This window comes from Suncus etruscus, chromosome 4 (genome assembly GCF_024139225.1).
Source record: "Suncus etruscus isolate mSunEtr1 chromosome 4, mSunEtr1.pri.cur, whole genome shotgun sequence".
NCBI classification, from domain to species: Eukaryota; Metazoa; Chordata; class Mammalia; order Eulipotyphla; family Soricidae; genus Suncus; species Suncus etruscus.
In genome coordinates this window covers 27,442,987-27,455,224 of record NC_064851.1, presented here as the reverse complement: position 1 = coordinate 27,455,224, position 12,238 = coordinate 27,442,987, and the positions used below count along the sequence as shown (strand labels likewise).

The window sequence follows — 12,238 nt, the reverse complement described above, 5'->3', positions numbered from 1 at the left end:
ATTAAAAACTTGTTCTTTCTCTTAAGGAAAAAAGTTTTCAGGGTAATAAATGGTTTCTGTAAAATCTGTGAAATTCCATAAATCCACTAGGTGGAGATCTCAGCTTCAATCATTTTAAAAGGATAAATGGACCTTCAAGAAAAACACAATGGATACTGAACAAAAGAAATTTTAACAAGATTTATTGCCAATTGTTATTAACTGTAGATTTTGAAAACTAAATAACCCATTAGCATATAAGCTTTCAAGGTCTGATCTCTTGAGCTTAGTATGCCATTATTGCTTGTTGTGGGTAATCTTTGTGAACACAAATTAACTGTGCTGATTAATATTAAATTTAAAAGCTACAGCAAAATATGCATCTCATTCAAAGCTATAATTATTTGAAAAATATAAGTTAACTCAAAATTTTTATTTTTAATGTCTCAGTAAGATGCTGTGAAATATACCATCAAGGTATAATGCAATATTTAATAATTTCTAAAAGGGAGAAAAGGCTGCAATGGCAGTTAACTTTCTCTTCCTATATTATTTCTACATGTGTCTTGGTCTCTAATGTTTATATCTACATATGAAAATATCACAAAGATTAAAGAAAACTATTTCACAAATATAAATATTTTTGGATGTCCTGTTTTCCTTCCATTTTCTTTCCTATTCAGAATCGCCAATAAATGGCATCACTTTCTTTGAATCTCTCCTTAACTATCATATTTCTCTTTATTTCTTTTCTCCCGGTTTAAAATTTTTCTAGCTTTTAACTCCCAGCTCCTGTCCCGTCTATTTCTGCACAGCCTCCCTGCTTGAGTTTCAGTCCTATGCCATCTGTCTGACTCCCCTGATCCCACCTCATTTTGTTAAGTACCATTATAGTAAAAAGAACATCTATGCCAATTTCTTGGACAATCAATTCTATTTTAATTGACAGCTCCCTCAGTTTTGTAGCCTAGGTTGGTTCTTTTCCCCCAGGTTGCTACCCTTCTTCTCATTTTCCCTTTGTTTTAAGCATTTTAACCTCAGCTGTGTTCTCCTTTCACTGCAGACTATATGCCTATTATCTAAGACCTAAGATGTACTCTGGTTACTAGCTGATGCTTCTAAATCAGTGTTGATTTGACAGTTTCCAGGACAATTTCCTCTCTTCCATTTCCAAAAGCAAGTCTTTCAACCTCATGATATTACTTCCTTTGAAGTTGGCTCCTGAGTCCCCATGGTAACCATAGCAGCTTTTGTGTGGTAATCAACTGGATTACCACAAGAATGGTCAGGCTTTGCTTCCCTTTAAATTCACCTGTGGTCCTATTCAAAAGGAAAGTCTCAGGCTCCTACCTTGTGATTTTGATTCAAAAGATTTTAAATAGGTCCTTGAAATCTTTAACAGATATTCCCAGGTAATTTAAAGCATGCAAGATGCAGTTTACACAGAATAAATATAGTGGCTCAGTTATTTCAGGCTCATTAACTTATTCTTAGAAAGATATGTAGCAAAGATATTTAAGAAAATAAGTTCAATATATAAAATCAGGTGATTTTTGCAAACAAACAAACAAATAAACAACAGCAAAGGGCTAGACCGCTAGAGTAATTACACAGTGGGCAGGGCATTACCTTACACATGACTGACATGAGTTTGATTCCTGATAACTCATATAATCTCCTGAACCTACCAGGAGTGATTCCTAGATGCAGAACAAAATGTAAGCCTTGAACATCACAGAGTATGGCTTCAAACCCCAAACAAATAAACCAAAACAACAATAAAAACCCCCAAACAAAAAAAAATATCAAACAACTCAACAACTTTGAGGAGGTTGTTGGCCCACACCTGGCAATGCTCTGCCTGACTGCACTCAAGTATTACTTAGTGCTCAGAGTACAAGGCTGGGGATCAACCCTGGGTAGGCCACATGCAATGCAGTGGCCTATCCCATATTTTATTACTCAAGCATCCACCCATCAATCATTCCATCAATCCATCAATCATTTTTATCATGTATTTTCACTGCTCTCAGGATTAAAAAAAATTCCCTATAATTCCAGGTCTAAATTTCTTCTGACTTATTAGGCTTTCCAAAATTTGTCCCTTTAAACTATCAGATCTAACACATCTAATTTTTTTTCCCAATAATAAAATCCTATCTCTTACAGACTGAGGTTTTCACTTTTCTATCATCTATGGTTTAGGCTCTGTTTCATCTTTTGCTTCTTGGCTCATAGCAGGAGTAGAAATATGTAAAATAAATTATAAAAGGAAATGCAAGAGAAAACAAGTAGTGAAGTTAGTTAATATTAGAATTAGTCAATTCTAGTCAGGATAGCATGCTGTTCACTAAAGATGTCCCTCGTGCCTGCCAGGGGCGATTTCTGAGCATAGAGTCAAGAGTAACCCCTGAGTGCTGCCGGGTGTGACCCAGAAACAAAAAAACAAAAACAAACAAAGAAAAGATTCAGTACGCCATTTTTAAAGGAAATGATGAAAATTTGCCTTGTGTTTTTATTTTCTTAAATGTCAGTCTTCAGACTTGGTAATGATCTTTCTGGGCAATGTTATGATGACTCAGACTACAACATACAAAAAACTCTCAACTGTATAATGTGGAAACATAATGCAACGAAAATAGGACTCACTGGTGTTACAAGCATAGATTTTGCTGACCAATTAGAAACTTTTCTTCCCCTTTATGTTGGATCCACATCCTTTTAGAATCTTCACATCAACACCCAGACCCTGTGCTGAGACCTTGTTGCTTAGCAATACATCTTTTTCATTAACTACTCAAGTCTCGGCTTCTTATGATTTTCATGTATGTGTGAACTTTTTTTCTGGGGGGTGTGAGGTTGTTATTTATTTATCATTAATAATTGGCTTGGGGTCCATATATGGTGATAATATTCCTTGCTTTGTGGCATTAGTTGAGGTCTATATGTAGGATCAAGGCATTGAGGCATTGAACCTGGGTCTTTGTCATTAGAGCAGCATGCAAATTTCTTACCTTTTGTTTTATATCTCTGGTCCCATATTTACTTTTAAAATTATCCTTTTTTTTGGCACTTTTCAACTTCTATTTCTAATTCTCTATCTCATTGCTTGAACTATTGATTCTACACAAAACAAGCTTTTTAGAAGTCATTAATAAGTTGCTAATATCTGGAAATTAAACTTTTATATATCCTTTAATCTATAATCCTAAAATGTCAGTTAAAATGTGGAGCAGAACTTCTCAATGTTTATTTTTTATGTTGTAGTTTAAAACAACTAATGCTTCAGTCAGAGAAAAAAAATCCTAAATTTAGTGTTTGCATCTTATTCTTATAAAATATGCTCAGGAAACGTGCTAAACTATAGGAAAAATTTTTCAGAAACTTTTAAGTCTTTGATGAAGGAAATTTTAAAGGCATCAAAATTCAAGAGAGTGGATGATGAGATTTTGTTAAATAACAGTTGTAGTGATTCATTACTCAACCAATAATTTATTAATACCTTTAGTAAGAAGGGTCTATTTATGAGTATGTCATCAAACCAAATAAAATGATCAAAGAAGGTTCTGATTTTCTGGAACTCGTATTATGGTAATGTGAGAAGATTCTAAATAAATAAATAAATAAATATATACTCTATTATGATCAGGAGAAAAGACAGTTTCTTCTGGCACATTCAAACCATGTTCCATAATAGTATAATTGTTAAGTTGGATAATAACATGATTTTTAACAACTTAGGTTTTGCCTTTATAAAAAGAGTGAGAAACTTGCTTTCTCCTTTCAAACATATGAATTGGAATTTATTCTGTTTCTTCTAAGGTGAGACATTTCTGAAGATAAGAACCTCACTTTATCTGCTCCTTTGTTGAAGATAAATAAAGGCTCTGGAAGGATCATTTATATGGTCATATAAGAAAAGGACAGTGCTAACTAGGATTTTGGAATGAATAAATAAGGACTACTAGTCCTTCCATCTTCTAGTATTCATTCTGTGTAAAAAATTACTTTATACTCAGAACAGAGGAATCAATGTAAGCTGATGATAAAACACAAATATTTCAATAGATAACAATATATATTGGCCAGGAAATTCTTAGATCCTATACTACACTAAACTGTGTTCTCAGGAATAAAAAAGTGAAAATTTTTTCCCAGTCTCTAAAATGATAATAGGTATCAATTTTTCTGATGATATTTAATTCCTTGTTAACAAATAGTCTGGAATGTCATTCTGAGATCATGGAACTGCTCACCCTTTACACTTTTAGATATATAATCATACTTAAAACGTGTTATTTTCTCCACTATTTATATTCTCTGCTTTACATATTCCCTCTGTAACATTGATCCTTCATTTGAATCCCATACTGTGAAACACTTTATCACATATTCATTCAAGAGACAAACTGATAGAATAGGACCTGCCATCAGCTTGAGCCAGTCCCAAGACCTCTTGTCATAGGGCTTTTGCCTGGAGGCCTGCCCGTGGTGAAAAACCTATACACATCCATCTTGTGCCAAACTTCTTGCTTCAGAAAATGACTAAGTATGGCTCAAGCGTAGTTAATAAAATTGCTGCTGAGATGAGACGGAGTCATCTGTCATACCCTAGTCTCTCGTTCACTAATCAGTTGTGAGAAACATTTCAAAATCAGAGAGCGGCAGCAAAGAAATATGAGATTCTCAGACTTCTTGAGGCAATTAGAAACTAAAGAGCAGAAGGCAAATCAGTCTTCCAGCCTTGACAGTCTTAAAATACACATTGAAAGTAGACTTTGGAATTACACTATTTGTGACAGATTTTGACCATAACACATTTTCTAAAAGGAAATAAAAAATTACTCACTTCAGGACATGCATTCCACCCTCGCATCAGCAGAGATGATATTGGCTTGGGAATGGAATAGCCAATGGGAGGTCTGATGTGGTGGTAAGCCATGTCTGCTGCAGCAGCCGCTGCAAATCAAATGGTCATGTCAGTTTTGAAATTCACATATTTATTTTAAGAAACATACAGACAGAGAGCAAAAAAGTCATCAAAAATCAATCTACAACAAGAGCAGACATTCATGAAAGTCATTTGCTGTCTAATTTTTCGATGCATAAGCAAAATAGTGAATAGTTTGATATCACTTTTTAATTGTTCATTCATTCCGTTGTTCATTCACCAAATAGTGAGCAGAAGGAATTTATAAACGAAATGAAAATTAAGGCATGCAAAAGAACAGACAAGTACCAATTAGTGTACTATATATATTTGAAATAAAGATCATGTACATGATGTTATATGAAGTAAAGAGAAGATTGGGTCAAAACTATCCAGAGAGATAAATCCCAGCTAAAGAGCTTACACTGAACATAGCAAGATATGGTGTGAAACTTGGGTAAAAAAGATGATTATAAAGCTTAATTCCATTATACATTATAAAAATATTGGTATTTTAATTTTTTAAATGTTTTTAAGGCAGTTACTATTTTCTCAGTTCTGTTAGGTACTTAAAATCAATCATTTTAGTTATAGTATTGATTGGGATACTCAGTACTGTTGCCTTAAATCCTGAATATTGCTCCTCTGAAACTCTCTTCTGACTCTTGTGATTCTTGGAATTTCTAGAGTCCTGATTATTGAGTATTTTTTTTGTCTTGTAATCAGAATTTTTTATTCTTTTTTGAAAATCAAATTCACAGGTAATTTCATTAAACATATTGTACTAGGGAAAATGGAATGTGCATATATAAATCATCAATATTTATTAAGAGCAACAAAAGTTGAATATTGCAATGTGTGTTTTATTGTATAACTAGTTTTTTACTTATGAAGGTTTAAAATAAAACTAATAATTGATGCTGCCTTTTGTTCCAGTTTCTATGTTCTTTTAGCTTGATCTACCTTGGAAATATTTGTAAAAGACTTATGAAGTCTTTTGTTTGTTTGTTTGTTTTGTTTGTTTTTCTGCCACACCCAGTGATGCTCAGGGGTTACTCCTGGCTATGTACTCAGAAATTGCTCATGGCTTGGGGGACCATATGAGATGCTGGGGGATCGAACCACTCTCCATCCTAGGCTAGCACTGGCAAGGCAGCTACCTTATCGCTCTGTACCACCGCTCTGGCCTTACTTATGAAGTCTTTTAAAAAAAATATTTCTCAGAAAAATGTGTTATCTCAGTGAGAGGCTAAAATTCCAGGCTCTTGTTGCTTTCTGTCTTCCAGACTATGATGTACAAGTATCTATCTATATTTTAGTGACTTTTGAGCTATAACCCGTATCAATTACCTCTCCTCTACTAAGATCTACTCTAACTAAATGCTATTTATTGATCTATGTCCAGTAGTGCTAATAAAATTATATATAGTGTAACTCCATCAGTATTTAGTTTTATCAATCATCATATACTTAATATTTCCAAATGTAAAATTCATACTTATTCTTTGTAAAATTTTAGACCACTCAGAGAATTAGAATGAATAAAATATTATTGTTCACAGGTAATAATCATCTAAATATTGTACTTTTTACATTCTTAGATGTTATTGAGTTAATGCCCAATATATAATTGCATAATTATTTTTCTGAATTAAGTATCAGCATTTTCCCACGTTAAACTCTATGTTAACAAAGATAGTAACTAAATTTTATCTTATCATCCCTCAATTTTAAGTTGTAAACTTGTATATAGACATTTTAGAGAATAACTTGTGTAATATAGTGTTTCTGAGTTCACAGATAATTTATAATAATTTGTACAATTTGTACAATAATTTGTACAATAGTATCAGGCTATGAGAAATTTCATTTCTACCTTTCATTACCTGTCAGATATTATGTTCATTGCTATATTCACCAATAATTCCTTGCCATTTTTAGGCTATAGTTATTGACACCAAAGGACTAAAGAACAAATGGATGCTTAAAAATATTTAGCAAGATTAATACGACATAAACTGTGTCTTTTGTATCACAAAATCAAAGTCTACTAGGGTGTATTTATTTACTACTTAACTATTTTTAATGTATTTGAAAATAAAAAAACAAATAAGCAAACAAGCAGATGTAATGATCATTGATCTTTTAACTCCTTTATTCACCTTATGACCATATGAATATTGTTGAGCTGGTACAGACCTGAGCGCATAAACAAATGTAGTGAACAGATTTAAACTAATAATGCATAACTTAATGGGTAGGGAGGGACTATTCATAAAGTGAGTTACACTCAGATGCAGGTGCCAACTACTTCCCTCTGAAACTCTTTTAGACTCTAATATCAAGTAGATAGAGTTACTTGTTTGCTTCTTGGCACTGCATCTGGTAAATCAGCTTAAGATGAATGATGTTTAATTCTTCATTATTCAGAGCAGATTCTATAAAGCCCTGGCATCTCCTTCTCTCCTCTGTTTTATGTACTCTTGGCAATGATACTGCTCATTAGCACCTCCACTAGCAAGGAAGAACTGCAACATGAGGGGTCATGGAATTGAAATTTGTCACCTTTGATATTGCTTTGTCAGTTTTGCCTAAGTGGCCATGTTATACCAACAGCTGGAACATTTTTTGGTATTCCATATTCAGGAAAAGTCTGTTAATACATTAATCAAATTTAAATCCTGATCACTACTTAAAATATGTCGAATGACTTATGTGGATGTTCGTTTCTAACATTGTTATTAAAAAAGATTAAATATTAAAATAGAAGTAAATATTGATACTAAAAGGGGCTTCTTTAATTCTTTAGCTGTGTTTTTAAATACTTATTAATAAGTGAGAATGCTTATAACTTATAGACTAGATTCTACTATTTAGGTAGTTCTACTACCTACTAGAAATTTCTGCTAAGTACACATCAGCATCCATTATTTTTATTCTTTGTGATTACTGCCAAAAATACCTACAAACTGGAGAAAAAATTGGCCTATCATTTCTCTGACAATATGTTAATATTGAAGATATATAGTAGAACTTATAATATATATACTAGTAGAACTTTATGTGCAAAAAATAACCAATTACATCAAAAAAAGAGAGAAAAAGATGAATAAGTAGTTCCCTAAAGAAGACATACAGATGGCAAGGGCATAGGAAAAAAAATGCTCTTCATCTAATAATAAGTGAAATGCAAATCAAAACAGCACTAAGTTATAAAATTATATGTGTTGTCTCTGAAAAGAATTAGGGATATAAAGAATAAACAGACATTCCACATGGTAGTTTTCATTTAGTTTTTCATGTAACCAAAGGATTGAACATTCTAATATAAGTGATAATATATATTTAAAGTAATTTTTAAATAAAATTTGGTAAAAGAATGATTATTTAATACACTAGTTACTAAATTTTCACTGTGTTTTATGGTCCTGTCATGTTTACTATATATGTTTGTATATGAGTGAGTCGCACAACTGATGGTCCAGAGTCTTTTCCCAATTCTGTGCTGATAGGTTGCTCCTGTCTGTGTTCAGGGGATTGTGCAGTATAGGAGAATTAAACCAGGCCTCCTGCATGTAAAACATGTGCTTATCCCACTAGTCTGTCTTTCTAGTCCCTGTGACCATTCCTTTCAGCCCAAACCACCATTGTGTCTCCTGTATTTAGTACAGAGACTGACACATAAAACACACTGAATAAATCAATTACTGAAGTAGTTCCAAATCTAATTCTACTAGAAATAGCAGATATCCTACAATGCAGAGTTCAGGAAACTTTAATATACAAATGAATAAAGATGATGAGCTCAGCTGGAGAGATCGTGTAGGAGGTAAGGTGCTTGCTTAATATTGATGGCACCAATACCACCAATGACATTCATTTTTAGTGCCACATATTGTCCCTCAGATTTCTTGGGATCTTCCTTTAGTGTAGAGCTAAAAATAAGCCCTTAGCATGGCAAGTCCAACAAACAAACAAACATTAGCTCATGTCAATTAAGATTTATCTCATCATAATGTTTCAGAACATTTCTTAATACTACATTTCAAAAAATTCTATAGAACAAGTATTTTTAGATTGGGGAGGGTCACACCCAGCAGTGCTCAGTTGTTACTCCTGGTTTTGCTCTCAGAAATTCCTCCTGGCATGCTTGGGGGACCATGTGGGATGCCAAAGATCAAACCAGGGTTGGCTGTGTACAATGTAAATGTCCTACCCACGCCCCTATTTTTAGCTTAATATTAAATCACAACATAATAAAGCAAAATTACAAAGGTCCATAATATATTAAACCATCTATAACTTTCTTTTTTGTTCTACTAGAGAGCTACACATGGCTGTGCTCAAAGCTTTCTCCTGGCTCTGTGTTCAAGGTTCACTCATGGCAGACAGTTGAAGATCCATATGTAGCCACAAAAAAGGCCCTACCTGCTGCACGTCATATCTGACACCACAATAACATTTTGTTCCAAATATTTGAGGAGGGGTACTTTTATAACTTGAAGTAGTATAACTATAAATACCCTTATCAGGAACTAATTTTTAGACTGACTTTGCTTTTAATCTTATAGAGGAGCCAAATTATGCCAATTTTCTTTCGTGAATGTCAATTAAAAAAATTGACAAGAAGGACATTGTGTAATGGTGACAGACAGACATTTGCTTTGGAATCTAGAAACCATTCATGGGGCCAGAGTGATGGTGCAGCAGTAGGGCATTTGCCTTGCATGCTGCTGACCCAGGACTAACCACGTTTTGATCTCCAGCGTCCCATATGGTCCCCCAAGCCAGGAGCGATTTCTGAGCACAGAGCCTGGAGTAACCCCTGAGCATCACTGGGTGTGGCCAAAAAACAAAATAACACACACACACATACACATAAGAATCCATTCATATCTTGACTATCCCTCTTCCGGAAATGTCCTATTAAGCATATGCATTAGTCTAAGAACCCAAATCACAGATTATTGTTAGGATCAAAAAAGAATGTGCGAGGGAGGGACTTCAGAGCATAAAAACCGGCTAACCTTTGCAAAAGCTGGCTCCCTGTGTGTGACACCAGGCGGGGAAAATCCGCGAAAGTACACCGGCCCAGTGGGGCTCAGCTGTGAAAGACTGTGAGTGTGACCTGTCTATGTCTGTCTACTGTCCTCTTGCGTGAAACTCTTGCGAGTGGGGCAAAAAGAGCCTCCAGAAACCTCGCTCGCCCAGACACCATTTTCAGGGAGGGACTTCAGAGCATAAAAACCGGCTAACCTTTGCAAAAGCTGGCTCCCTGTGTGTGACACCAGGCGGGGAAAATCCGCGAAAGTACACCGGCCCAGTGGGGCTCAGCTGTGAAAGACTGTGAGTGTGACCTGTCTATGTCTGTCTACTGTCCTCTTGCGTGAAACTCTTGCGAGTGGGGCAAAAAGAGCCTCCAGAAACCTCGCTCGCCCAGACGCCATTTTCAGGGAGGGACTTCAGAGCATAAAAACCGGCTAACCTTTGCAAAAGCTGGCTCCCTGTGTGTGACACCAGGCGGGGAAAATCCGCGAAAGTACACCGGCCCAGTGGGGCTCAGCTGTGAAAGACTGTGAGTGTGACCTGTCTATGTCTGTCTACTGTCCTCTTGCGTGAAACTCTTGCGAGTGGGGCAAAAAGAGGCTCAGAGGAGAACGGCCGCTCTGCTTCGCTACGAGGCCGTGCACTCTTTCTAAGGAAAGAACTCCATTGCAACAAGAAGGAAAAATCACACTAAGAACGGCGCTATATCACAGAAGCAAACATTCCTCTCTGGACTGTCTTCTCTGTTGCATGCTCGGGCCTAAGATTTGACCCAGTGTGAGGCTTCATCCACGGAGGACTCCCCTCCCATAGAGGCAAGTCAGCCCATCCAGAAAGGGAGGAGCCAGAGGAGTGTGCTGCCTACATCATATAGACAATGAATACCACTACAACACATAGAAAAACCCACAATACAAGTGTGACAATGGGGAAACAACGCAGGCCAGCATCAGACATAGAGAATGAAGATGACAATTCTGAGGACCAGATAATGACTGAACAACTAATCAACCTCTCAGATAAGGACTTTAGACTAGCAATATGGAAGGTGCTCAACAGACTCCAAGAAACCATGGATCGAGTTGAACAGAACACTAATAAGAACCAAGAAAATATGAAGGCAGAAATGACAAAACTCCAAACTGAAATAACATGTCAACTAACAGGACTGAAAAAGTCAGTAAACGACGTGAATGACAAAATGGATAAGCTCTGGGACAGGGTATCAGAAGCTGAGAATAGACTTGGTGCTGTGGAAGATGAGATACATAACAATTCCATACAGCAGGAGAGATTGGACAAAAAACTTAAAGCAAATGAGCAGACAATGGAAAAATTAGTCAAAGAATGGGAACAGACGAAAATAGAAGTCTATGATAAGATCAACAGAAACAACTTAAGAATCATTGGAGTCCCAGAGACCCAGGAAGAAAATTTCCAGGAAGAATCAATGGTCAAGAACATCATTACAGAGAAACTTCCAGAGCTAAAGAATATATGTGATCAAATCCTGCATGCCCGAAGAGTACCAACCAAAAGAGACCCCAGAAAAACCACCCCAAGACACATCCTAGTTACAATGACAAATCCCACAGATAGAGACAGAATTCTGAAAACAGCAAGATCAAAAGGGGAAATCATGTTCAAGCAAGCTTCCCTGAGATTTACAGCAGACCTGTCACCAGAAACGCTCAATGCCAGAAAGCAGTGGTGGGATATTGTGACAAGACTGAATGAAATGAATGCTTCACCCAGAATACTATACCCAGCAAAACTCACTTTCCGGTTTGATGGAAGAATACATGGTTTCACAGACAAAAAACAGCTCAGAAACTTCACAGACACAAAACCAGTCTTAAGAGAAAAACTGAAAGACCTAATCTAAGACAAGACTACCCAAAAGACACACCAAATTTTGAAATAAAGATGGCGTTAAATCCCAGGACAATTCTTTCTCTCAACGTCAATGGACTAAATGCACCAGTTAAGAGACACAGAGTGGCTAAATGGATCAAAAAACTCAATCCAACCTTCTGCTGCCTACAAGAAACGCACCTGAATAGTCAGAACAAACATAGACTCAAAATAAAAGGCTGGAGAAAAGTTATCCAAGCAAACAACACCCATAAAAAAGCTGGAGTGGCCATACTAATATCAGATAATGCAAACTTTATACTCAGGAAGGTTGTAAGGGACAAAGACGGACATTTTATATTAATCAAGGGGTACGTAGAGCAGGAAGAATTCACTCTCCTAAACATATATGCACCGAATGAGGGGCCA

The 12,238-nt window shown here is 35.8% G+C and overlaps 1 protein-coding gene across 1 annotated transcript in view; it reads right to left on the bottom strand.

The window, feature by feature from the left end:
* TNNI3K (TNNI3 interacting kinase) overlaps window positions 1-12,238 on the bottom strand; it is a 307,398-nt gene that overhangs the window by 84,860 nt on the left and 210,300 nt on the right. Inside the window, exon 21 of the mRNA XM_049772005.1 lies at window positions 4,829-4,938. Within this exon, the coding sequence (XP_049627962.1) occupies window positions 4,829-4,938 (110 nt within the window). The remainder of the gene's footprint in view (window positions 1-4,828; window positions 4,939-12,238) is intronic.